Source organism: Lemur catta, chromosome 1 (assembly GCF_020740605.2).
Source record: "Lemur catta isolate mLemCat1 chromosome 1, mLemCat1.pri, whole genome shotgun sequence".
In the NCBI taxonomy this organism is placed as follows: Eukaryota; Metazoa; Chordata; class Mammalia; order Primates; family Lemuridae; genus Lemur; species Lemur catta.
In genome coordinates, this window is record NC_059128.1 from 110097132 (window position 1) to 110124587 (window position 27456).

Sequence of the window (27456 nt, forward strand, 5' to 3'; positions counted from 1 at the left end):
GCAGGTAACATCCCTTAGTGCGTACACACCATGCACCCACACCTTCAATGGCTTCTCTAGGGTCAATGCCAGAGAGGAATTAATTGCACAGGGTGAACATGGTTTGGTTTTACTCTTTCTGCCACAAAACATTCTGCCCTGAAGCATTTGCTCACTCCATTTAATGTCACCAAACGATAAAATTCTTGCCAATCTGGTGAATGGAAAATAGCATCTTTTTGTCTGTTCAGTGGCACACGGTCGGTGCTCAGTATTTATTTGATGAACAAATGAATGGATGGATGAATGAATGAATGACAAGCAGCTCTCTCCTAGCCAGCAGCACACACCAAGAGGGTCTGCTGAGAGCCAAGACTGGAGACAAAGGTAGGGGCCCCACCCCAACCCGGGCCAGGCCCCGCCCCTAGCCCCGCCCCCGGCCCGCTCGGGGCTCCCATTGGCGACGACGCGTGGGGGCGGGCCCGGCAGGCGGGGCGGGGCCGCGGCCCGGGGCGGGGTGCTGCAGCCCGCGGAGCCTCCCGCCCGCCCGGGCTGGGGTCGCGCTGGCTCGGACTCCCCTCCCCGCCTGCTGCGGCCATGGAGGACGAGCGGAAGGACGGAGCCTACGGTAGGAGCCGCCTCCCGCCCAGGGCCGCCTCTGCTGAGTTGGGGGGCGAAGGCGAATGGCGAGCGCGGGGGACATCTGCGACCTTATGCACCCGCGCTGCCGCGAGGCCCCTCCGCCCTCCAGCCCTCCCACCCCGCGCTGAGCGAACCGCACGCCCTCCGCTCCAGCCAGGTCGCCCCGCGTCCCCTCCGGGGAGCTCCAGCTCCCCCTCTGGCTGATGGGCCGGGACGCATGGCGCATGCTCCGCCTGGGGAGGTCCCGTTATCTGGGCGGCTCGGATGGCGGGCGGGGGAGGGGAGGCGCGGCGACAGGCGTTTGGAAAAGGGACAGGGCCCCGACCTCTCCAAATACCCCTCTTCTTCCAAACCCTTTTGTGCACTTCTTCCTCCTGCGGTCATGCCCCCTGTCTCCACTAGAAGTAGCCGTTCCGGGCTTTGGGCCAGATGGGGAAACTGAGGCAAGCCTGGGCAGACCGAATTCCTGGGTGGGAGCCCACCGGGTCTGGGCGGCTGCCTGAAAAGGGCGGAAACAAGGGCGTCTCTGGTCAGGGGACAGGAAGGAAGCCGGAAACAATTGAGAAACTTTCCCCATCCTGTGCAAGGGGCTGAGGGCACCAGCCTCCCATTTCGCAGGTCCCGGACACTGGGACCCCCATCCCATCCCGCGAACCTGCGAGGGCGGCCTTAGCCACGTGGCCTACGGTGTGGCCCTCTCCTGGGTTCCCACGGTGGGGGCACGTTGGGGTCCTTTCTCTTTATTTTGGGTGACCAGGACCCAACTTGGCCCAAGCCTCCTGTGGCACTGCCCTGGGGCTAAGGGGCTTTGTCACTCCCGCCTTGTGTGACAGGCACTTCCTGGAAACTGTGAGACCTAAGGGCCTTGGGGAGGGGGCGGAAACTGCTGGAAAATAATCAAAACAAGCAGGCCAGACTACACCGCCTCCCTCCAGGGACCTTGCCTCAGGGGACTGCAGGGAGAGATAGGTGGGAGAGGCAGGGACTGTCCTGGCCCAGCCCAGCCAAGAGGGAGGCACTGGGACCTGGCCACCGCCCAGCCACCCCTCTCCCTGCTTCAACTGCCAGCCCAGACCTCTAGAGGGGCTCTCTTGGTCTTGGTTTTGGCTCAAGCTCCAGCCCCTGGGGCTGCTGTGCCATGTGTCCTTTGGGAGTGACTGGCTGTCTCTGACCTGGGAATCTCAGCCAGGAGTCCTGGCTAGGCCCTGCCTGCCTGCCTGTGGCATCTTTGGTCTCCCTGAGATCCAGCTGGGGTGAAGGTGGGAGGCAGAGTGGACAATGATTTTATTCACTCAGCCTTGAATTTGGCCAAAGAATCGACTTAGCCGTGGGTGGGACTAAGCTAACCCTCTCGGGCCCAGCCAGGCCCACACAGGAGACAAAGGACCTCCGCCTGACAGATCTGGTGCTGGGCTCTGGAGCACATTCAATCAACAAGTATTTACCGAGCACTATACAGCCAGGGGTTGAGACGCTGGCGACATAGCAGCAAGCAAAGGAGAAAAAAAACTGACCGCAGGGAGGGTACAAGGGACTACATATGTAATTTTAGGTTGTTTTAAGTTGTGAAGCAAAAAACAAGACACTGTCGCTGTGTGTGGAAGAAGCATCAGGGATTATTTTAGGTTACTAGGGGCTGGAGGTTGAGCCAGCCGTGGGAAGATTTGGGGGAAGTGTGTTCCCCGCAGAAAGGACAGCAAACAAACCACAGAGTTCCTTAATTAGTTTTCACTGTGAGGGCAGAGGGGGCCACCTGGCATGACTGCTCTTAGTAGGGATCTTGTTTAACTTGTAGGTGATTCACTAGAGTGCTCACTAGAACCAAAATCCTGGGGGCTTTGGTCTGCCCCGTGCAGTCCCTGCCAGATAAGGGGAGCATTCCCGCAGGAATGCGTGCAAGAGTGGCTCATGTACCCTTCCCTCCTGCCCCAATGGCTTTATGTCAGTTATTGTGAATTCAAGGGGTGACATCAGACAGACCCAGGCTCAAATCCTGGCTGTGACACTTATGAGCTGTGTGGCCTTGAGTGAGTCAGTGACCTCTCTGAAACTATGCATCCTTGTCTGTAGGGTTGGGTGGAGCACAGTCACAGATGGGAAGTGTTTTGCATGGTTCCTGGCAAGCTCTACGCACTCCGGAGACCTCTGAGGCTGGTGACACTGGGGGACATGGATTTCCCGTGAGCTGAAGGAGAAGTAGTCTTCTCTGATAGACATAGACTTGAGCTGGACCAGGCAGGACAGGAAGCTCCTTCCTCCGTCACAGATCATATCTAGAGGAAGAAAGGCAGTAGCTCCAAAGGAAATGGGGAAATGGCTCTGGGCCCCGGCGGATGTCAGCAATGGGCATTGCCAGCCTTCCCACCCACCTTTGGCAAGAGCAGTGCAGAAAAGGATTCTAGAACCTAAAACAGTAGACTCTGACCAGGGAGGGAAAAAATTGGGGGAAAAAGTAGTGGTGCTTGTTAAAAAAGCAGGGTCTCTGGCCCCATTCACTAGAATCTACTTAAGCCTGCAGTGGGACCCTGGAATCTGTTTTTTTTTTTTTCCTTTTGGAGGGGTACAGAGCCAGACTGTGTCACTCAGGCTACAGTGCAGTGGCATTATCGTAGCTCACTGCAACCTCAAATTCCTGGACTCAAGCAATCCTTCTGCCTCAGCCTCCCAAGTAGCTGGGACTACAGGCGTGCATTACCACACCTGGCTAATTTTTACTATTTTTAGTAGAGGTGGGTCTCGCTCTTGCTCAGACTGGTCTCGAACTCCTGAGCTTAAGCAATCCTGCTGCTTCGGCCTCCCAGAGTGCCAGGATTACAGGCTTGAGCCACCTTGCCCCATCAACTTTTTTTTTTTGAAGCAGGAAATACATACATAAAAAGGCACAGATTCTAAAAGTATGAGGCTAAACGAGTTTTCACAAGGCTGAACACCTCAGATAACCAGCACCCAGATGAGAAAAAAAGAATATTATCAGTAGCCTCTCAGGCTCAAGGAGGGCCTAGAAGTATTATTATAATTTTATTAGTATATAAATTTTTAATTGAGGTATAATTTACATACAAGAAAACCACACAGATTTTAGGAACACAGTTAGATGAGTTTTGTCAGATATATAGACCCATGAGAACACTAACCCCCCAAAAAGATATAGAGCCACAATCCACAAACTACAGTCCACAGGTGGCATGTGCCTTGTGGCTTGTTTTTGCTTGTTTGTTTCTTAATTTTTTTTTATTGTGGTAAAAAGCACTTGACATAAAATTGACCATCTTAACTATTTTTATTTTATTATTTTTTTAGAGACAAGGTCTCGCTCTGTCATCCAGGCTGGAATGCAGTGGTGTGATCATAGCTCACTGTAGCCTTGATCTCCTGGCCTCAAATCATCCTCTCACCTCAGCCTCCTCCTGAGTAGCTGGGACTACAGGTTTGCACCACCATGCTCGACAGATTTTTAATTTTTTTTTTTTAAAGATAGAGTTTCACTATGTTGCCCAGGCTGATCTTGAACTCCTTGGCTCAAGAGATCCTCCAGTCTTAGCCTCCCCAGTAGCTGGGACTACAGGCACGTGCCAACTCACCCAGCTTCATGTTAACTATTTTTAAATATATAGTTCTATAATGTTACTTAAATTTAGATTGTTGTGTGGTGGCCTGTTTTTGTAACTGGGCTAAGAATGGCTCTTATATTTTTAAATGGTTGTAAAAAAAAGAAAGAAAAAAAAAAAAAGAAAAAGAATACACGACAGAGATGATATGTGAACAGCAAAGCTGAAAATCTTTAATATCTGGCTCTTTATAGAAAAAAACTCACAGAACCCCAGTAGAGAATTTTCCCCGGAGACTTCTCTTGTGCCTTTTCCCAGGCAACCCCCAAAGAGAGTGTTATTTTTCTTTCTTTATTATTTATTTTTACTTTTTAGAGACAGAGTCTCACGATGTAGCCCAGGCTGGTTGAATTCTTGGGCCCAAGTGATCGTCCTGCCTCAGCTTCTATAGTAGCTGGGATTATTACGGACGTGCCACCACACCCAGCCTCAGAGCATTATTTTTAAGTATGACTTTAAACTCTTATACAGCTCTCTGGCTTTCTCTCTTGCTCTCTCTCTCCCTCGTCTCTCTCTTTTTCTCTCTCTCTGTGAAAAAAAATAATTAAAAAAATCATATAATAAAATTAATAAATTTTCCCTGTAGGGGCAGGGGAACTAAAAACTAACAATGGGTCCTTAATCACATGGAAGATTTTAGCTTTCCATGTAAAAGAACCTTCTGCAAACCCTTAGCCAGTTGTCCTTACCCCAGAGGTAATGCAGCCAAGAAGTCTCCTTCCAGACCATAGACTACTAATTTCTGAGTTTGTGTGTGGCACCTGCATCTTTTTAAAGTTCCTCTGGCTGGCTTAATGAAAAAAATAGTACTGTTCCCACAGTGGAATACTATGTATCCTTGTAAAAAGATAAAATAGGTCCAACGGTGCTGGTGGGGAAACAATGTTCAATTATTACCTTATTCTGTGAAATTGCAAAGTAGGAAACACTGTGTAACAAAACAGGGTTAAGGGATAAGTAGTTACAAATTTGCTTGAGTAAGTGTATTGCAGACAGTGTCTGGAAGGAGAAAACAGAAACGGAAACAGGAACTGCCCCCAGAGACAGGAAGTGGGGTCTCTAGGCCACGGGTGAGAGGGGAGAGTGATTTGTCTTAGTCTAAAGGATTATTCAGGCTGGGCACAGTGGCTCACACCTGTAATCTCAGCACTTTGGGAGGCTGAATCGGGAGGATCACTTGAGGCCAGAAGTTCAAGAGCACCCTGGGCAACATAGCTTATATATTTAGACCCCATCTCTAAAAAAACAAAAATAAAAAAGTTAGCTGGGCATGATGGTGCACACCTGTAGTCCCAGATACTTGGGAGGCTGAGGCAGGAGGATCGCTAGAGTCCAGGAGTTCGAAGCTACAGTGAGTTGCACTGCACTCCAGCCTGGGCAACAGAGCATGACCCACTCCCAAAAGAAAAAGAAATGTCACATAGGAGTGCTAGTGAAAAATTAAAGCAGGGAAGGAATGCGTGGGAGTGATCTACAGGGCCTGGATGTGTTTTTTTTTTTTTTTTAAATAGGCACTTAAGCAACAAGGGGATCAGATAAGGCTATCTTGCAAAGTGACCAGGGAAGGAAGGAAGGGAGCTGTGCGGAGGCGAGTATTTCAGGGAGAGGCGGTGTGCAAAGGCCCTGGGGCAAGAATGTATGTGCTCTGGTTGAGCAGCAAGGAGGCCCTTGTGGCTGCAGAAGGTGAGGGCAGCATGGGAGTGGGTAGACTGTGCAGGGCCTTATATGCCACAGAGAGGACTTGGCTTTTGTTCTGAGAGAGATGCGAGCCACTAAGGTTTCTGAGCAGAGGAGGAATGTGACCTGACTCAGGTGTTCACCAGCTCCCTCTGGCCTCTATGGGGTCCAATGGCAAAAGCCAGGAGACCAGGACAGAGGCAATAGCACTAGTCCAGGGACATGAATCGCCTGGTACCAAAGTGCTAAATAAACGCACATGTCTACACAAAAGCTGCGAATGGCTTAGCTGGGCATGGTGGCTAGTGCCTGTAGTCCCAGCCACTCGGGAGGCTGAGGCAGTAGGATCGCTTGAGCCCAGGAGTTTGAGGTTGCTGTGAGCTAGGCTGATGCCATGGCACTCTAGCCCAGGCAACAAAGTGAGACTCTGTCTCAAAAAAAAAAAAAGAAGAAAAGAAAAGAAAAAAAGGACGTGTCTGGGCAGCCGAAATACTCATTCCCCAGGCACAGACTTCTGGAGAGGTGGAGGGCAGCCAGCCCTGGCTGCGTGGGTGAGGCCTTGGGCCACTGCAGCCCTTGGGGACTTGGCCAGTGTCCGGAAGCTGTGGGGGCTGGGTGGCATTTGATGTCCTGGCACTAGCATTGTGACTGGGCAGCCTGTGGTGGCTCCCTTATCTCCCACGCCCACTGCGGCTGGGTGTGCCATCCATCATGGCCAGCAAGGCCAGGACCCACGGGCCACCTTCCCCAACCCCCAGCCCCCTGATTGGACCTCATCTAACAGCCCAATTCCCCACCATCGCTGCATCCCTAGCCCTGCCTCTGCCAGTGTCTGCCAAAGAAAACGCCTGTGTTGGCTCCAGAAGGGCATTGGTTGGTTTGCAGCACTGTTCCTCTCCAGCCATGTACCCTGAGCAAGCAGCCTCAGTTTGCCCCTCTGCCAAATGAGATCACACTAACGGTTAGCGTGTGTTGAAGCTAACCAGAGCCATGCTAAGTGGTTTTTGTACATTGAGTCGTGGAAAACACCTACAGAGGAAATGCAAATATTAGTTTCATTCTATAGACAGGAAAACAGCAGCTGAGAGACGGAAAAGCTTTGTCCAACATCATCCAAGAAGGACATGAGCCCCCTCCTTGGTGTGAGTCCCCCACTTCCAAGCTGTGGCTCTGTTGGTACAATTACATTCCCTCTCTGCGCCTCAGTTTCCCAAATATTGTGAGGAATAAATGACATGACTTCTCATTCCTCCCCCACTCTGCCATTGTAGCCTCAAAGCAGCCACCAACAATATGAAAATGAATGAGCAGGCCATGTGCCAATAAAACTTTATTCATGGACACTGACATTTGTATCTCACATCATTTTCAACATCACAGAGTATTCTTCTTCTTTGGATATTTTTCAACCGTTTAAAAACGGAAACACCATTCTTAGCTCTGAGCCATCCAAAAACAGGTGGTGGCCTGGATGTGTGCCAGGGGTGGTGGTTTGTCAACTCCTGGTCAGGACAGTTAAGATGCTGTGGTTGGCAGAATAATGGAGCACCCCCCCCCACCCCTGCAAATGTCCATGTCATCATTCCTGAGACTTGGGAATATGTTAGCTTACAATGGCAAAAATGGGACTTTGCAGATGTGAATATGTTAAGAATTTTGAGATGGGAGATTATTCTGGATAATTCTGTGGGCCCTTATAAATGGAAGAGACAGGCAGAGGAGTCAGAGAAGGACATGGAACAATGGAAGCAGGGGTGGGCTTGATGTGATTGCTGGCTCTAAAGTTGGAAGAAGTGGCTACAAGCCAAGGAATGCGGGTGGCCTCCAGAAACTGAAAGAGACAAGGAAACAGATTCTCCTGTAGAAATTTCCAGAAGGAACACAGCCCTGCCAACACCTGTCTATAGCCTAGTCAGATGCATTTTGGACTTCTGACCTCTAGAACTGTAAGATAATGAATTTGTGTTGTTTTAAGCCACCAAGTCGTTGGTATTTTGTTACATCAGCCACAGGAAACTTATACAGTTGCCCCTTGAATGATGTAGGCCTTAGCAGCACCAACCCTCCACAAAGTTGAAAATCCACTTCTTTTTGGAGACAGAGTCTCGCTCTGTTGCCCTGGCTGGAGTGCAGTGGTGTCATCATAGCTCACCGCAGCCTCCAACTCCTGGGCTCAAATGATCCTCCTGCCTCAGCCTCCCCAGTAGTGTCCTACCACGCCTGGCTAATTTTTTTTTTTTTTTTCTGTTTTTAGTTGCGTGGCTAATTTCTTTCTATTTTTAGTAGAGACCAGGTCTTGCTCTTGCTCAGACTGGTCTTGAACTCCTGAGCTCAAGTGATCCCCTTGCCTTGGCTTCTCAGAGCACTGGGATTACAGGTGTGAGCCATCACGCCCGGCCCACATATAACTTTTGACTCCCCCAGAACTTAACTACTAATAGCCTAGTGTAGGCTGGGCAATCCTAGCACTCTGGGAGGCCAAGGCGGGTGGATTGCTCGAGGTCAGGAGTTCGAGACCAGCCTGAGCAAGAGTGAGACCCCCCCGTCTCTACTAAAAATAGAAAGAAATGATTTGGACAGCTAAAAATCTAAATAGAAAAAATTAGCTGGGCATGGTGGCACATTCCTGTAGTCCCAGCTACTCGGGAGGCTGAGGCAGTAGGATCGCTTGAGCCCGGGAGTTTGAGGTTGCTGTGAGCTAGGCTGATGCCACAGCACTCACTCTAGCCCGGGCAACAAAGTGAGACTCTGTCTCAAAAAAAAAAAAAAAAAAATAGCCTACCGTTGACCAAAAAGCTTACAGATAACATAAAGTCGATTAACACATTACTTTGTATGTTATGTGTGTTATGTGCCGTATTCTTACAGTAAACTGGACGAAAGAAAATGATATAAGAAAGTCATAAGGAAGAGAAAATACATTTCTTATTCATGAAGTGGAAGTAGATCATCATAGAGGTCTTCATCCTGGCTGGGCGCTGTTCCTGTAATCCCAGCACTCTGGGAGGCTGAGGCAGGAGGACAGATTGAAGGCAGGAGTTCAAGACTCAGCCTGGGAAACATAGCAACACTCTATCTCTACAACAAATTTAAAATTAGTTGGGTGTGTCGGTGCAAGTCTATAGTCCCAGCTACTCGGGAGGCTGAGGCAGAAGGATTGCTTGAGCCCAGGAGTTTGAGGTTGCTGTGAGCTAGCCTGACGCCATGGCACTCTAGCCTGGGCAACAGAGTGAGACTGTCTCAAAAAAAAAAAAAAAAAAAAAAAAAAACAGTTTAGTACTGTTTATTGACCCTTTGACATGTGCTGGGCACATGTATCTTTCTTTTCCTTTCTTTTTTAAGAGATAAGGTCTTGCTCTGTCACCATGCCTGGCTAATATTTTCTATATACATTTTTAGTTGTCCAGTTAATTTCTTTCTATTTTTTTAGTAGAGACGGGGTCTCACTCTTGCTCAGGCTGGTCTTGAACTCCTGAGCTCAAACAATCCGCCTGCGTTGGCCTCCCAAAGTGGTAGGGTTACAGGTGTGAGTCACCATGCTTGGCCTCAACTGTTCTTATTGTTATCTTGCAACACGGTTGCAAAGATTCAGCAAGGTCCCCTTCTGGAGGGCTTAGATCTGGCTCAATTATCAGAAACCATTAGTAGTTGCTGTTCCCCTCCCTGCATCGCCACCCAGCTAATGTTAATGAGAACTAATGGAACCCATCAGATGATAATACCAATGTTCCCTCTTCCCTGAGAGCCCACAAGGCCAGGCCTTGAGCCAAACGTATGCCCAGTGCCCCTCTCTGCACTTTTAATTTCATCTCACCTAGGGGTAACTCAAGTTCACGCAGCAAGGTCATGGCCCAGGTGTCCCACTTATGACGCCAAACCTGCAGGCTAAGCAATCGTTTCGTTTCCTGAGACAGCCGAGACCTCCCCATGTGCCCTCCCCTCTCCAGCCTGGCCCTGGCATGCTGCTCAAACACTGTCAGTGGCTCCCACCTACCCATTAAACCTGTTTTGGAGATGGTGATCCGTCCTGGGTGACTGGCAAACTGTTTCTCCTCTCTGAGCCTCAGTTTCCTGTGCTGTACAATGGGGTTAATGACACAGCCTCCAGGACAGTATAGAGGATTCGAAAGGTGGTGAGTTCTCTTCACTCACCACTCGCTGTTTTTACATAGCTACTCCCACTCTGCCAGTCTTGCTGCTGTGCCAGCTGATTCCAGAAACTTCCGGTACTCCTTTAGCTCTCCACCCACTCGCCTTACTGGTCTCAACACCTATCAGATGGCAGAAATATGCTCCTGCATTTTCCTCTCATACTTTTTTTCTAAATTTTTGAGACAGAATCTTGGTCTGTCACCCCGACTAGAGTACACTGCGGCCTTGAACTCCTGGGCTCAAGTGATCCTCTTGCTTCAGCCTCCTGAGTAGCTGGGACTACAGGCAGGCATCACCACACCCAGCTTCTTCCCCTCATACTTGTAATAGTTTTCAGTTGCATATCTGCATGATTAATACATATGGAATTTATTTCGCTATTGGTTGTGGGGGTTAAGTTTGTTTTCTTAGAAATGCACAGTTAGGGCTACTGAATGAAGGGTCTGCCCTTTCCCGGCAGACTGAAAATTCCACATTTATCAGGTATTAAATTCTTTTAAGTATAAAACTCTAATTTTTAAAGATGTGCACATGGAAAACTCTACGCTACATTTTTATTTTCAGTGTTTCCTCTATATATGCAGGTTATGTATCATGGTTATTCATTCAACAAACACTTACTGAGTCCCTCTGTTGTGCTTGGCACTAGGCTGGGCGCTGGGGACACAGGCATGGATGGACAATTAGCAACTGATATGTAAATGTGTAACCTGTCAGATGGTGATAAGAAATAAAATTTAAGGCCAGGGCTCACTTCAGCCACACATGGACTAAAATTGGAACAAAAAAAGAGATTAGCATGGCCCCTGTGCAAGGATGATGTGAAAATTCATGAAGGGTTCCATATTAAAATAAAAAAAATTTTTTTAAATTAAGGCCAGGTGCATTGGCTCACACCTGTATTCCCAGGACTTTGAGAGGCCAAGCTGGGAGGATCGATTTGAGGCCATGAGTTCAAAACAGGCCTGGGCAACATAGTAAGACCCCTGTCTCTACAAAAAGTTAAAAAAAAAATTTTATTTAAAAAGGAACAAAATTTAAAAGGTAAGAGGGAGGCCAGGTACGGTGGCTCTGGGAGGCTGAGGTGGGAGGATTGCTTGAGGTCAGGAGTTCGAGACCAGCCTGAGCAAGAGTGAGACCCCCATCTCTACCAAAAATAGAAAAAATTAGCCAGACGTGGTGGTGCAAGCCTGTAGTCCCAGCTACTCAGGAGGCTGAGGCAGGAGGATCGCTTGAACCCAGGAGTTTCAGGCTGCAGTGAGCTATGATGATACCACTGCACTCTACTTGAGGCAACAGAGCGAGACTGTCTCAAAATAAATACATAATTAAAAGGTAACGGGGAGCCAGGCACAGTGTTGCATACCTGTACCACTACATTCCTATAGCCCCAGCTACTCAGGAGGATTTTTGAGCCCAGGAGTTGAGTCCAGACTGGACAAAATAGCAAGACCCTATCCCCCCCAAAATAATAAAGTAATGGGATAAAGAGTAAAGGGGTGCTATTTTAGATAAGGTGGTCAGAGAAAGCCTCTCTGAGGAAGTGATATTTCAGGAGAGGCCTGAAGGAGCTGGGCCTACATGAATGTCTGAGAGAAGAGCTTTCTAAGCAGAACAGCTAGTGTAAAGGCCCTGTGGTGGGATGGTGCCTGGTGAGTTTGTGGTAGCCAGGAGGCCAGTGAGGCTGGAACAGAACAAGCCCAGGGGAGACAAGGAGGAGGTGAGGGCTGGGAGATGACGGGGCAGATTACGGAGGGCCTTGTGGGCCATGGTGAAGAGTTGGGCTTTTTCCTGCGGTGAGATGGGAGCCATAGAGGAATGTGGGCAGATGAAGGACTTGCCCTCACTCAGGTTTGCACAGGCGCCTCTGGCTGCCGTGGGGAGGAGAGCCTGCTCTGGTCCAGACAGATGAGGCTATGTGACAAGGGTGGGGGCTGGGCAGGGGAGTGAGAAGAGGTGGATTCTGGGTAGATCAAAGGCACAGCAGATGGGAAGCAGAGAGGCATCCCAGGTTCCTGGCCTGAGCATCTTGGAGGACAGAGCTGTTGTTACTGAATCATGGGGACATTTGAGAGCTTGGATGTGGCCATTCTGAGTATGAGGTGGCACACAGGATGGGGGAAGGGAAGTGTCACACGGATGTGGGTGTGCAGCTCAGGGGCATGGCCCTTGTGAGACCGGTCAGTGTAGAGTTGGCTGGCGAAGTCCTGAGTGTACACAAGTGTCCCCGGGGGACCCCGTGTAGGCGGGAAGAGAAGTGGCTCATGGCCTGGGCTCAGACCCACACTCTCTGTCCACTGCTTGGACTGGGTCGGGTGGAACCAGCCAGGCTTTGGGCTGGCAGGAACAGCAGGAACCACAGGGCTTCTCTGGGAGTCGTGGTCACCCAAGGGCGTAGCTTGGAGCCTCAGGCCGCGCCTGTTTGCTGAAGTCTGTGGCCCAGGTGGGGCCCTCTCAGCTGGAGGTCACTCTGGAGGAGAGGGATTTTCTCTAGGGACAAGCTGAATTAGTGACCAGAACCCCGCCTGGGGAGTGTCGGACTCTGAGGCAGCAGGTACAATTATTGAACTCCAACTGTGTATGACCACACTGATTGTATAACCCACATGATGGCTGTATACCCGCCCCCCACACTGTGTACTGCCATGTTAGCCATATAGCCAGCTGTGCTGTAAGGTATACAACTGGCCTCAAAGTTGAGAGACGCAGTAAGAACAGGCATAGTTTGCAAGGGAGTATACAGTTGGCATGTGGGCAGGATGGTTATTGTGGGGGTGTATAGCAGGCATGGGGGGAGTACAGCCAGCCGAGTGTACCATGTGGTTGTATACCTCCATGCTATACCTCCACAGTGGCTGTACACTCACACCAGCTGTATACCTTCACCCCAACTAGACACACCCACGCAGATTAAACACTCCTATGGCACCTGTATACCTCCCTGTTGACTGTGCCTCCACAATGACTGTATGCCCCATACTGGCAGCACCCACACACCTACCATGCACCCCCACATCGATTGAACACCCCGACACTGACCATACACTACATCCACCGCCAACTGTAAGCTGCAGTGCTAACTGTATACTCCCTGGTATTCCACGTTAGATCTTTGAGGACCAGTTTTGTTTTATACCTTAGGCCCACTTCCCAGTTGGAGAAACTGAGGCTCAGGAAAGAGACGGCATTGAGGAGTGTCCTCCGATTCAGAGGGGACAGAAGGAACATTTGAATCCAGGGACCCTCAGGAAGATGTGGGCTCCTCCAGGGCAGGGATTGAGTGAGTTTCTCACTGTACCTGGGACCCAACCCCAGACCTGCACCGGCTGTGAGCTAAATAAATGCAAATACATTGTTCTACAAAACAATGACTTCAGGATTAAAGAGATTGAGAGAAAGTACCGGGGACAGCAGCTTTGGTGTGGGGGTAGGAGGGCCACAAAGGGACCAGATAGGGACAGTTCCAGGCAGGGGGGCTGCCAGCCCCATTTTTTTAAGTTTTCAAGAGAGTGAAGATGTGGATTTTTTGATGGACTCTCTCACTGTTGAACTGTTGGCAATTATTATTATTTTTTTAAATGCGACAGACTAAAATAAAACACCTCCACGGCTCTGGCTTGGGTTTGGGAGTTTTCAGCCCAAATATTAAACGGTTGGTTGTGTTCCTCCTTCTGCTGGCTTTTGTTTTCTTTTTCCCTGTGCCTCAGTTTCCCCACCTGCAGAATGGGGCGCTAGAGGCGTCCTTTCTGGCTTCGGAGGTGTTCCAAGCAGTGTTGCCTGCGCCGGGTGGGTGGCCCGGGTCACGGCGGGAAGCCGCTGGTGGGTTCCCGGGGAGGAGGCGGGGCGGGCTAAATCGGGGTGGCCCTTGAGCGGCGGGAGCAGCTGCCGCCCCGCCCGGCGCCCTCCCCTGTCCCTCGGTGCTGGGCTACAGCCCAGCTCCCCAGCTTGGGCCGGTCTGACCGGTTTGGGCCGCCCCTCCTGGCTGTGCGCTGGGAGGAGCCGTCGCCAGCCCGGCGGTCCCTGGATCCCTCGGGGTTGCCGGCGCGTCCAGAGCCGGGGACCGGATCCGGGACCGAGAGGGCGCCCGCGGGGATGGGGGCCGAGCGGCAACATTACTACGGGAAGCTCGGTAGGTAGGACGGCCCGGGGCTGGCCACGCGCGAGGACCTGGGGCGCAGGGAACTGGGACAAGTGGGTGCTCTGCCCTGGACCCCCCACCGCCACCTGCCAGCCCCCTCACCACAGATCTCCCCCGGAACCGCCTCTGAGACCCCCCTACTCACTCCCTCACCTGAAGGATCTGCCCGTCTCCCCTGCCCGGCACTCCCGGGGGACCCTCTGCCCCATATCCCCATGCCCCACCTGGGACCTTCCCCCTCCTCTGCCTGGATTCCTGGTGGCCGCCATTCCCGCCCTCTTTCCAGCGGGTGGCAGCCAGGTAACAAGTCTGTTCCCAATTAATGACTTCTCTCTCTCGCCTATCCCAGCCTGCACCAACTGGGGGCTTGAGTGTGGTCGCCTAGGGGTGGGTGACACCAAATCTGCAGGGTGTCTGAATTTTACTCTCCTAAAGGCAAAGACAGCCCTAGGGGTTTCTGAGAAAGAGGGGAGGGGGGGGGTGGCCCTGCCCTGTCTTGGTTCAGCTTTTCTGCCCAACTTAAATCTTACTGACTTTCAGGAACGCCACAGAAGTATGACCCCACCTTCAAAGGACCCATTTACAACAGGTAAGGGCTCAGGGTGGTTTATCTTGGTGGGGAGAGGAGAGAGTCTCCCAGCTAATACTGCCCCAACCCCTGTCTCTTCACACACACACCCATGTGTCCTCTGACAGACTGTTCATAAACATTTGCAACTTGACAATTAAAAAATCCAAAAACCAATTTCCTTAATATACCTAGAGTTCTTACAAATGAGTTTTTTGTGTTTTTTTTTTTTTTTTTAGACAGAGTCTCACTCTGTTGCCTGGGCTAGAGTGAGTGCTGTGGCGTCAGCCTAGCTCACAGCAACCGCAAACTCCTGGGCTTAAGCGATCCTCCTGCCTCAGCCTCCCAAGTAGCTGGGACTACAGGCATGCGCCACCATGCCCGGCTAGTTTTTTCTATATATATTTTTAGTTGTCCAGCTAATTTTTATTTCTATTTTTAGTAGAGACGGGGTCTCGCTCAAGGCTGGTCTCGAACTGCTGACCTCAAGCGATCCACCGGCCTCGGCCTCCCAGAGTGTTAGGATTACAGGCGTGAGCCACCGGGCCCGGCCCAAATGAGTTTTTAAAACGGGCAGAAGACTGGAACAGATCTTTATAGAATAAGAAATTCTACAGACAAGGAGCTTATGAAAAGATGGTCAACCTTTATAAAAAGTAAAGGAATGTAATTTAGAACAATAGCCAAATAGAATGTCCGCATGGAAGCTTAGCAAAGATTTTAAAAGATATATTCTGCTCTGAAACTAATCTTTTGAGGGAAGAATTTGGAAATATGAAATTTATTTAATGTGCATCTATTTGTTCCAAAAATTTCAATTCTAGGGAAAAATTATTCCCAATAAACCTTGTACAGCTGGACAAAAATGTATGCTGTTGCTGCCATTTTTAAAAATGGCAAAAAATTTGGGACAGTAGCTGACACCTGTAATCTCAGCATTTTGGGAGGCTGAGGCAGGAGGATTGCTTGAGGCCAGGAGTTTGAGACCAGCCCGGGCAACAAAGAGAGACCCTGTCTCTACAAAAAAATAAAACAAAAAATAAATTAAAATGGCAAAACCCAACAATCTGAATCATTGGACATATTACATAGCACTCCTGGAGGCCAAGGCAGGAGAATCACTTGAGGTCAGGAGTTTGAAACCAGCCTGAGCAAAAGGAAGACCCTGTCGCTACTAAAAATAGAAAAATTATCCGGGCATTGTGGTGTACACCTGTAGTCCTGGCTACTTGGGAGGCTGAGGCAGGAGGATTAGTTGGACCCAGGAGTCTGAGTTTGCTGTGAGCTAGGCTGATGCCATGGCACTCTAGCCCAGGCGACACAGTAAGCCTCTGTCTCAAAGAAAAAAAAAAAAAAAAGGAAGAAACAGCACAATGGGTGTATCATAACAATTGAATTAACTAAAGAAAATTCTTTTGGAAAACATTTGTACCTAATAAAGAACCCAAGAAAATTATTAACAGTGGTCATTTATGGAAAGAATAATTAAGGAGAGGGACTTATTTCTTTATTGTATACACACCTGCATGGTTTTCATTTTTACCATGTTCATATTTAATCTTATGATAAGAAAAATAGTTCGAATTTTTTTTAAATGTTGATACATAGTTGGGTGTGGTGGTATGTGCCTGTAGTCCCAGCTACTTGGGAGGCTGAGGCAGGAGGACTGCTTGAGCCCAGGAGTTCGATGTTCAGTGAGCTGTGATTGCACCACTGCACCCCAGCATGGGTGACAGAGCAAGACCCTGTCTCTTAAAAAAAAGAAAAAAAAAAAAGCCAGCCATGCTGACTCATGCCTGTAATCTCAGTAATTTGGGAAGTAGGATTGCTTGAGGCCAAGAGTTTGAGACCAGCCTGAGCAACATATTGAGACATCTGCCTCTGCAAAAAATAAAGAAAACTTAGCCAGTCGTGGTGGTATGTGCCTGTAGTCCCAGCTGCTTGGGAAGCTGAGGCAGGAGGATCACTAATGCCCAGGAGTTGGAGGCTGCAGCGAGCTATGATTGCATCACTGCACTCCAGCCTGGGTGACAGAGCAAGACCCTGCCTGTAAAAAAAGGAAAAAACCTAGCACTCTGGGAGGCCGAGGCAGGAGGATCACTCGAGGTCAGGAGTTCGAGACCAGCCTGGGCAAGAGTGAGAGACCCCGTCTCTACTAAAAATAGAAAGAAATAATTTGGACAGCTAAAAATATATATAGAAAAAAATTAGCCAGGCATGGTGGCACATGGTGGTCCCAGCTACTTGGCAGGCTGAGGCAGAAGGATTGCTTAAGCCCAGGAGTTTGAGGTTGCTGTGAGCTAGGCTGATGCGACGGCACTCTAGCCCAGGCAACAGAGCAAGACTCTGTCTCAAATAAAATAAAATAAAATAAAAAAATAATAAAAGGAAAAACCCAAACTACTCAGGAAAATGTGTGCACATAACTCAAGGATGCAAGTATGTTTGGAAGGCAGGATGAGTTGTGACACCCACATCAACAAGGCTGTCACCCTGATGCTGCCTCTCTGCTCCCCAGGGGCTGCACGGATGTCATCTGCTGTGTGTTTCTCCTCCTGGCCATTGTGGGCTATGTGGCTGTGGGCATCATAGGTGAGTAGGACTCGGGGTTGCAGGGTAGGAGGTGACAGCCACAGCCTCTGTGGCAGGGGTGGGGCTGGTGCTGAGGAGTGTCAGTGCCTGAGCACCTCTGGGTCCCTCCACAGCCTGGACCCATGGGGACCCTCGAAAAGTGATCTACCCCACTGATAGTCGAGGCGAGTTCTGCGGGCAGAAGGGCACGAAAAATGCGTGAGTCCAACTCCTTGGGGCCCTGGTGGGGCTGAGGAAGTTTCTAGGTTTTCCCCATCTCCATCCATCCAAGAATCCAATCAACAAGTAGTTATAAACTTCCCACCACCCACCAGCCGCTCTTCTAGGCCTTGGGGACACAGCACGAAGTGAGACATTAAGCATCCTGTCCTCTGGCAGCTCCCATTTTAAGGAAGGCACACATAGGAGAGAGATCTGATGTCAGGTGGTAATGAGTAGATTGAGTTTTATCTGCGTGGTGTCACTGCCTGGCTGTGTGACATAGAGCAAGTGTCTCAACTTCTCTCAGCCTCATTTTTCCTCCCCTCTAAAATGAGGATCGCCTGGCACAGTGGTTCATGCCTATAATGTCAGCACTTCGGGAGGCTGAGGTGGGAGGATCACTTGGAGCCAGGAGTTCAAGACCAGCCTGGGAAACACAGGGAGACCCCATCTCTACAAAATCATTAAAAATTAAAAAATTTATATGGAGTGGCTGATGCTACAGTTGTTATTATGGTTGTGTTGTTTTCATTAAGATATTTCATATACGGTGGTTAAGAAGTCCTGACAATTTCCATCTTCCTTTTCCAACCCCAGGAACAAACCCTACCTATTTTATTTCAACATTGTGAAGTGTGCCAGCCCCCTGGTCCTGCTGGAATTCCAGTGTCCCACCCCACAGGTAACATGTCCCCCTCTCCTCTTTGTATGTCTTTCCCCCTGTGAGTGCAGGGTGGGACATCTGTCCTGACCCACCCATTCCCTTCCTTCTGCCCTCCCAGATCTGTGTGGAGAAATGCCCCAACCGCTACCTCACCTACCTGAATGCTCGCAACTCCCGGGACTTTGAGTACTATAAGCAGTTCTGTGTTCCTGGCTTCCAGAACAATAAGGTGAGCGGTAGGCTACCCTGGGAGCCCAGGCAGGGATCATGGGTGGGTGCTGGCCAGGGCAGCTCACCTCTCTCCCTCTCTCTTGGCAGGGTGTGGCCGAGGTGCTTCGCGATGGCGACTGCCCCGCTGTCCTCATCCCCAGCAAACCCTGTGAGTCAGGGGTTTCCTGAAGGTCAGGTATGGGGACGGGGGAGGGTCTGCATGGGCTCAGCCTGACTGATGCGATTCCCTGCTCTATGCAGTGGCCCGGCGATGCTTCCCGGCCATCCACGCCCACAAGGGCGTCCTTATGGTAGGCAACGAGACGACATATGAGGATGGGCACGGCTCTCGGAAGAATATCACAGAACTGGTGGAGGGGGCTAAGTAAGGACCTCGGGCCTGTCCCACCACTTTCAGGGGTGGGCCAGGTCATCCCCGAAGCTGGTCTGATCAGGGAGGGGGTCTGACCTGGGCCTTCTCCCCCATCCCCCAGGAAAGCTAATGGGGTCCTGGAGGCACGACAGCTGGCCATGCGGATATTTGAAGATTACACCGTCTCTTGGTACTGGATTGTCATGTAAGTGGGAGGGAAGGGGGCTCTCCCCTGGCTGTTCCCTCTGAAGCTGGTGGGGTAGAGTCTGCCCCATGCCTGTTTTGTCCCCCAGAGGCCTGGTCATCGCCATGGTGATGAGCCTCCTGTTCATCATCCTGCTCCGCTTCCTGGCTGGCATTATGGTCTGGGTGATGATCGTCATGGTGATTCTGGTCCTGGGCTACGGTGAGTCCCCACCTCCCTGTGACCTCCCCTTCCCAGGGTCAGCAAACTGCCCAGCCCTTCTAGAATTTTTTCCTAAGCCATCAGATATTTTCCATCTTCTCCTTGGCATATTTGTGAAGATGTTTGTCTCAGTGTTTATTAGATCAGAAGCTTGGAAACAGCTTCAGTGCTCATCAGTGGGGGATGGGTTAAGTCAGGCTCTCTGGAACTTTCTACATCAGGACCTAGATCTGTATGTTATTGACAGCAAAAGGCAGTCTCAGGAAGGCTACTTAGGCCCAGTGTGGTGGGTAACTCCTGTAATCCCAGCACTTTGGGAGGCCAAGGCGGGAGGATCGCCTGGGGCCAGGAGTTTGAGACCAGCTTGGGCAACATAGCAAGACCCCGTCTTTACAAAAAAAAAAAGGTTAGCCATGCATGGTGGCACGTGCCTGTAGTCCCAGCTACTTAGGAGGCTGAGGCAGGAGGATCGCTTGGACCCAGGAGTTTGAGGCTGCAGTGAGATATGATCACACCACTGCATTCTATTTAGACTAAGACTCTGTCTCTCAAAAAAAAAAAAAAACAAAAAAGAAAGAAAGAAGTCTACTTAGCACAGTGGTTAAGGATGCACACTCTGGCACCAGAGTGCCAGGGGTTTAAGTCCTGGCTCTGCCAATTTCTTGCTTTGACACCTTAGGCAAATGACTCAATCTCCTGTGCCTCAGTTTCTTCCTCTATAAATGGTGATAATTATTATTTGCAAGTTGGCAAGCTTAATGACAATGAGATAGTGTGAGGATAAAATCAGGGTAGGGGCCTGTTTAGCTTAGCCTATAGAATTCAGAGGCACAAAGCTCAAAAAACAGTGCTTCCTGTCTTGATCATTCATTTAAACTTTCCAGGAAGGAAAATACTTGGCAAACTAATCTGAGGATGCAAGTATCAAAATATTTACGTAAATAGCGGTTTCTAACTGGGTGCTGGCATTTAGGTGACCTGATTATTTTTTTTTACTTTATATTTTCCAGTTTTATTTTACAAGCTAAGATGAATGCTAAAAGTCTCTAAGGCTATTCCACTGCATGTTCACACCCAGGCTGCCCCTGTGAATTCTTGCAGGGTGGAAGGGAGCCTTCAGACCACAGGGCATCCTGACACCTACTCATTCATTCATTCATCAAACATGTTTTGAGAGCCATCTGGGTTCTGGGCAGTTTTCCAGGTCCTGGGCTTATAGCAATAAACAAAACAAGATAGATCCTTGCTCCTATGAGCTTTTATTCCTGGGAGTGTTAGGAAATTAGTAAGAAACAAATAAACCATGAAAACCTCTAGGATGTCAAAACAAGAAAGGGAGATAAGTTGGAGCATGGTGGGATGCAATTCTAAGTGGGAGGAAGGGGTTCTGGAAGGTCTCATGAGATGACAATGACCTGAGGATGTGAGGGGATCCAGCCATGGGGAGAGAATCTACCAGGCAGCAGGAACGGCAAGTACAAGGCCCTGTGGAATCACACAAGGGCAGCCCCTGTTTTTCTTTTTCTTTCTTTATTTTTTTTGGAGACAGGGTCTTGCTATGTTGCCCAGGCTGGAGTGCAGTGATGTGATCATAGCTCACTGTAGCCTCAAACTCCTGGGCTCAAGCAATCCTCCTACCTCGCCTCTGTAGTAGCTGGGACTACAGGTGCACACCACCATGCCTGGCTTTTTTTTTCTTTAATTTTTTGTAGAGACAGGAGTCTTGCTATGTTGCCCAGGCTGGTCTCAAACTCCTGGCCTCATGAGATCCTCCCACCTTGGCCTCCCAAAGTGCTGGGATTACTTACAGGCATGAGCTGCCATGCCCTGCCCAGCCTCAGCCTTGGTTTTTCCTTCTGTTATATGTGGGCAGTGTACCTGCTTCGCAAGGTCAGGGGAGGCGTTGGCGGGCTAAGCTGTGGTTCCCTGTGCAGGAATATTTCACTGCTACATGGAGTACTCCCGACTGCGCGGTGAGGCTGGCTCTGATGTCTCCCTAGCGGACCTTGGCTTTCAGACAGATCTCCGGGTATACCTGCACTTACGGCAGACCTGGATGGCCTTCAGTGAGTCACAGCCCCCCAGCCCTGCCCCCCATGAGGTCTTGGAGGGAGCAGGGAGCCCAGGCAGCTTACTCTCTGCCCTTTTCAGTGATCATTCTGAGTATCCTTGAAGTTATTATCGTCTTGCTGCTCATCTTTCTCCGGAAGAGAATTCTCATCGCTATTGCACTTATCAAAGAAGCCAGCAGGTTGGGGCCGGGGGACGAGGGGGCCAGGCTGGGGTCATCCTAGGGCTGTTTGGGCCCTGATGCCTATGTCTCTTCTCCCTAGGGCTGTGGGATACGTCATGTGTTCCATGTTGTACCCACTGGTCACCTTCTTCCTGCTGTGCCTCTGCATTGCATACTGGGCCTGCACTGCTGTGTATCCACCGCTAGCCTGCAGTCTCTGACCCCAGGGATGGCTAAAGGCCAAACTTGCCCAGAAGTGTCCTCCAGCTTGGGGTGGGGCTAGAACCCAGTGGGGGAATGGATCCTTTGGGGTCTCTGGGGTCCCCAACGCCAGACCTTGGGTTCCTTAACAAGCCTCCAGCTTCCTGTCCACTTCCAACGAAGCCGTCTATAAGATCTTTGATGATGTCGCCTGCCCACTTACTGGGAAAACCTGTAACCCAGAGGTGGGCGTCCCCCAGGGTGGGGAGGGCAAGTATTTGCCCCAGCAGGCCCCAGATGATTTGAAACCTGTCATCCCCGCTTGGAGATCATTCAGCAAACATTGGCCACCTGCTGTGTGCCCTATGCTGGGTGTGGGGGCTACAGTGGGGAAGAGACCCTATCATCGTATCCCGCAATTTCTCACGGCTTCCTCTTTTCAACTTGACCTGTCTCCCACCCTGGGTGCTGAACCACCCATCTCCCTACACAGTGACTTTATTTTCTGCTTCCATACCCTTCTCCTGACTTACCTGATGGCTGGTTCTTGTTTCCAGAACCCCTTCCTTTTCATAAGCCCTTATCCTGAACTTCCAATTCCTTCGTTTAACTGATGCCCTAAGTCCTGTCTACCCCATGGTCCACAAACCCGGGACCTGGTGCTCAGAGGCCACTCTGAACTCCTGGTCCCTGTGTTTTGACTCTGTTCTATGTCCCTCCTGACACAGACCTTCCCCTCCGCCAATGAATCCCGCCTGTGCCCCAATGCCCGCTGCCAGTTCGCCTTCTATGGCGGTGAGTCTGGCTACCACCGGGCGCTGCTGGGCTTGCAGATCTTCAATGCCTTCATGTTCTTCTGGCTGGCCAACTTTGTGCTGGCGCTGGGCCAGGTCACGCTGGCCGGGGCCTTTGCCTCCTACTACTGGGCCCTACGCAAGCCAGACGACCTGCCCGCCTTCCCACTCTTCTCTGCCTTTGGCCGGGCGCTCAGGTGAGCTGCGGTTGGGGGCGGGATGGGCAACGAAGGAGTGCTGGCCCGACCACTGACTACCCCCTTCGGCCCCTAGGTACCACACAGGCTCCCTGGCATTCGGCGCCCTCATCCTGGCCATCGTGCAGATCATCCGAGTGATTCTCGAATACCTGGATCAGCGCCTAAAAGGTACGGCCTTCCCACGGCTGGCATTGGCTCTCGCTGGGGCGCAGGGCTGAGTGGCAAACCGGAATTGGTTCTTGCTTGGGGTGGGCGGGGCCAAGATGGTGAGGCGGTGATTGGTTCCTGCATGGGGAAGGGGTGGGGCTGAGGTGCTTGTGATTGCGGTGATTAGTTGCTGTGATGGGGGAGCAGCTGAGAGAGCCCACTAGGTGGAAGGCTTACCGTGGAGGGGGGCGTGTCAAGCGGCCTGGCCTACCATTGGTTCCTGCTAGAGCTGGGCTGGGGTTTGTTGGCGCTGAAGAGGGCGGGAATAAGACTGGTATCTCTTTTCTCTGTGGCGCGGCTGTGGAGCTGTGATTGGTTGTACTTTGGGGGTGGGGCTAAGGAAGTGACAAGTATTGGCTTCTGCCTGGGAGGCGGGGCCGTGGCTGTCCTGATTGGTTCCTGTCGTGGGGGTGGGGCTGAGAACCAGGCCGGGTTAGTTCCTACTTGGAGGCCGGACAGAGAACCCCAAGGGTCCTGGTTCAAGTCTCCTCTCCCTTGTCTGTTTGGGGACATGGACTATGGGGGTCCCTATGAATCTAAGTCGGGTCTCCCCTCACCTCTGCATCCCTTTCCTTCTCTTCCAGCTGCGGAGAACAAGTTTGCTAAGTTTCTCATGACCTGTCTCAAATGCTGTTTCTGGTGCCTGGAGAAATTCATCAAATTCCTTAACAGGAATGCCTACATCATGGTGAGTCGGCCTGGGACCCCGAACCAACCCACCAGCTCCTGCTGGGTGGGAAGAGCCCCCATCTCCACCCAGGGGGCCTGATTCCTCCCTCCCGCCCCCTTCCAGATTGCCATCTATGGCACCAACTTCTGCACCTCGGCCAGGAACGCCTTCTTCTTGCTCATGAGAAATATTATCAGGTTAGGGAAGACACCGTCCTCCCACCGCCTTCCTCCTCCCCTAGTCCCTGATCCAGCATTCACACCTGCCCTTTACCGTCCCCTGCAGAGTGGCCGTCCTGGACAAAGTTACCGACTTCCTCTTCCTGTTGGGCAAACTTCTGATCGTGGGTAGTGTGGGTGAGTGGTGCCCACCCAGCCTGTTGGGGCTCTGCGATGAGTGTCATTTTCTTGGGGGGCTGTTTCCTTTAGCCAGAAACCTCCACCATCTCTGTTTCCTCCTCCTTTCCAGGGATCCTAGCTTTCTTCTTCTTCACGCACCGTATCAGAATTGTGCAGGATACAGCACCTCCTCTCAATTACTACTGGGTCCCTATACTGGTATGGACCTCTGGGGACAGACAGGGGTCTGGGGAGAAGGAGGTGTTGGGACTTGCTTGGTCTTCTTTGACTGGACAGATGTGAATGTGGGTCAGAGGGGGATTGCTTATTTATTCAGTCCACAAACATTTATTGAGCACCTACTGTGTTCCAGGCCCTGAAGTGGGGGGCTTCCCTCTCGAAGTTTTTAGGGGTAAACAAATATTCATCAATGATGATATTGGTGAATGTATGGTTTCAAACTGGGACATGCTGCTGGTGTATCCATACCGTACAGGGAACTGTCAGGGCCTGTGTTGGAGGATCTGGGGGGGTCCAGGTGGCATCCCCATACAAGTGATATTGGATCTGAGATCTGAAGATATAAGCAGTATCCAGGCAGAGGGAACAGATAGTACAGCAGCCCTGAGGTGGGACCGTGCCAGGAACAGTAAGGACACCAGTGGAGCTGATGTGGATGTTAAGGTTAAGGAGGTAACAGGACTGTGGAAGGGGTGGGTCTTCATCCCAAGGGCAGGGCTTGGAGCCCCGTGACCTAGTTTCTTATCTTAGTTCCTTAGCTTCTGTATTTGTTAGTTCTAAGATGAGTAAGTTTGGACAAGTTATTTAATCTCTCTAATAGTCAACAAATGTTTATGAAGCAGCTACCATGGCTCTGGGAGTCTCCAAATTGCTAGGGATATAGCCGTAAATGGGACAGACACAGTCTAGGGGGAGTGTGGGCATTAAACCTATAAAGCCCTAAACATATATGATGTTGCTGCTAGATGAAGGCCTTAGGAGGGGTGTGCAGTGCTAGGAGGACACAAAATAGGGTCTAGATGTCACAGGTGGCTTCCTGGAGGAGGTGGGACCTGAAGACTTGCTGTTTGAGCAGAAGAACAGTGAGGTGCAAACTAGACTTGAGTCGGGATAGCAGTGAGGGCAAAGGCCCTGGGGTTGAAGAAAGCAAGGGGTGTTGTGTGGATGGCAGGACCCTGCCAGCAGTAGTGAGGAGTTAGGATATGGTTATTCCAAAGCAGGCTTCTCAGCAGGGGAGGGACATAATCCCAGTGTGGAAGGGACATAGTGGGTGGGGGCTGCTCTGGGCAGGAACTAAGGCAGGAACGTGCATCTCCTCTCTCCCAGACAGTGATCATTGGCTCCTACCTGATTGCCCATGGCTTCTTCAGCGTCTACGGCATGTGTGTGGACACATTGTTCCTCTGCTTCTGTGAGTGACCCCTCACCCCAACCCTTGCCGGGCCCTGAGTCCCTTCTCCCTACTGGGCATAACATCTTCCGCCAATGGGGCCACACAGTTACCTGCCCAGTGCCTCCAGCTTCCCTGGGGACTCGCTATCCCTTGTCCTAGGGCCCCAGCATGCCTTCTTAGCTTCCCCGCTGTGCTCAGAGCGGCTCCACCCTCTCATCCACCACCCTGGCTACAGCTGGAACACTCTGCCCTTGGGCCCTCGGCTTCGGAGTTTCTGGCTTTGTTGGGAGGATCTGTGGCTGCCACTAACTCTGGTCTCTCGTCTGTTTTTTTTGTTTTGTTTCTTCTTTTCTCTTCCTCTCCTCCATGCCTGCTGGCTTCCCTGTTCCTCCCCTGCCTCCTTCTTCCCCTCCCTTCCTGACCACCCCCCATTTTCCCCCTGCCGGTTCCTGGGGGGAGCCCAGGTGAGGACCTGGAAAGGAATGACGGCTCTCAGGAGCGACCCTACTTCATGTCGCCCGAGCTGAGAGACATCCTGTTGAAGGGGAGTGCGGAGGAGGGGAAGCGGGAGGAAGTCGAAGAGTAAAGAGCAAGGGGGGCCGGCTTGGGGGCCGGCTTGGGGGCCAGGTGTCCTCCTGTAGACTGGGGGTGCATGCAGGGGGGCCTTCCTTGCCTGGGAGTGTGGGGCTCATGTGTGTCCCTCGGAGCCCGCTACAGTCCGGCCCTCTCTGGTCCTAGTGTGTCTTGCTTCCTAACCCTCTGAGGCTTCTCTGTGGCCCTCGTTCACCCACCCTGTCCCTGGAGGCCCCTGCCCAGGGGCTCCCCTCACGCCTCCCACTCTGGGGCCCTCTCTCCGCAGTGGAGGATCTGGAGAGGAACGATGGCTCTGCTGAACGGCCTTACTTCATGTCTTCCACTCTCAAGAAGCTCTTGAACAAGACCAACAAGAAGCTTGCAGAGTCCTAAAGGCCCCGCCATCCCCCACTTCTTGGGGAGCCTCACACCAGGTGCTCTGCAGCTGGGTCAGTCCCCGCAGTCCCTGGGGCTTACCTGAAGTCCTGTCACTGCCGCTCTGCCCCCTTCCTCATTAACCAGTTACCACAAGTTTCTGGGGACCTGGAGAATTTGGGGCACCTCCTCCCTATCTGTGCCAAGGGGCACTCAGAGTTTTCACGGTGGCCACCCCAAGACCGCAAAGGGAGTCTCTCCGGCCCCTCCCTGGCTTGGAGAGAGAGAAATCCGGTGGGGTCTCCATGTCTGGGTGGCGATGTGGCCCAACCTCCGCAAGCTCCCTTATGTTCCCTGTCCCTCTCTTAACGACGGGACAGACAACAGGAAGGACGGTATTTGTGTCTGAGTGAATTCCAGCTCCAAACCCTCCCAGTTACTGCTGCCTGCTCCTGCCAGGACAGAACCCCTCCTCCGTGGCTGAACAGTTGACTCAAGGGCCGCCAGAAGCATTTCTTTCTTCTTATTTTTTTTTAACCTGGACGTGCATTAAAGGGTCTATTAGCTTTTTTTCCATCTGTCTCAACAGCTGAGATGGGGCTGCCAAGGAGTGCCTTCCTTTGTCCCCTCCCCGCCCCAGGCGTGGCTGGGGTGGGAGTATGTGTGCCCAGGTGGGGGTGGCTCCTGGTGGGCGGTGGGGTGTTGATGGGAGGAGAGGGAGGGAGGGAGACTGTCGGGGGACAGCGGGGAGCAGGCCTGGGTGGCCAGGTCAGAGCCAGCTGGAGGACATTTTTAATAAGCCAGTGCTTAATGGAAACCGCCTGGCTGCCTGGCGCGGTTGAACTGAATTTCTCCCCCTTCCTCCACCAGTTATTGACTCAGCTCTCTTTGTAAGAGAGGAAAGAAACTGAATCCACCTGAGGGATGATTTCAGGGGGAGCGGTGGGGGGGCAAACCAGGCCCCTCTACCCACATACCTCACCTTGAGCACCCTTTTGCCAAACTTGTCGAACTCAGGGGACCTGGTTTCCCGGTTCCCCCTTTGCCATATTCCAACCCCCCCTCACCCCTGACTTCACGTCTCTGTTCATTAGCACTGTCCCAGGATCCCGGAGAGGGAGAACCCCCAGTCTGGGGTCTCTCGTGTCCTGTGCCTGCGCCAGCCCTGCCTGCCATCCTGTCCACACACCCCTGCGTGTAACTGCATTCCAACCACGAATAAAGTGCCTATTGTACAGGTC

The 27456-nt window shown here is 51.4% G+C and overlaps 1 protein-coding gene and 1 non-coding gene across 9 annotated transcripts; both read left to right on the forward strand.

Moving 5' to 3' along the window:
• The first annotated feature begins 483 nt into the window (after window positions 1–483).
• On the forward strand, window positions 484–27456 carry SLC44A2 (solute carrier family 44 member 2). 8 transcript variants are annotated; one of them, XR_006733889.1, is made up of 23 exons: window positions 14034–14187; window positions 14737–14785; window positions 17283–17356; window positions 17470–17554; window positions 18155–18239; window positions 18340–18450; window positions 18540–18600; window positions 18693–18816; window positions 18926–19009; window positions 19098–19210; window positions 21145–21276; window positions 21362–21461; window positions 21544–21636; window positions 21805–21889; window positions 22373–22635; window positions 22712–22806; window positions 23430–23533; window positions 23639–23712; window positions 23801–23871; window positions 23984–24072; window positions 25201–25285; window positions 26127–26289; window positions 26596–27456. XR_006733889.1 is itself a non-coding variant. In XM_045545832.1 (23 exons), exons 1-22 carry the CDS (start codon window positions 14151–14153, stop codon window positions 26231–26233), a joined length of 2121 nt encoding a protein of 706 aa, XP_045401788.1. In that variant the 5' UTR covers window positions 14034–14150; the 3' UTR covers window positions 26234–26274; window positions 26596–27456. The 8 variants fall into 8 exon arrangements, 6 of the variants coding, with proteins under 6 accessions (XP_045401759.1, XP_045401800.1, XP_045401752.1 ...); XR_006733890.1 differs by having other exon boundaries at window positions 27310–27456; XM_045545832.1 differs by having other exon boundaries at window positions 26127–26274.
• On the forward strand, window positions 10805–10909 carry LOC123631223. The gene has a single exon (XR_006733081.1). It is a non-coding gene; the product is annotated as a U6 spliceosomal RNA (small nuclear RNA).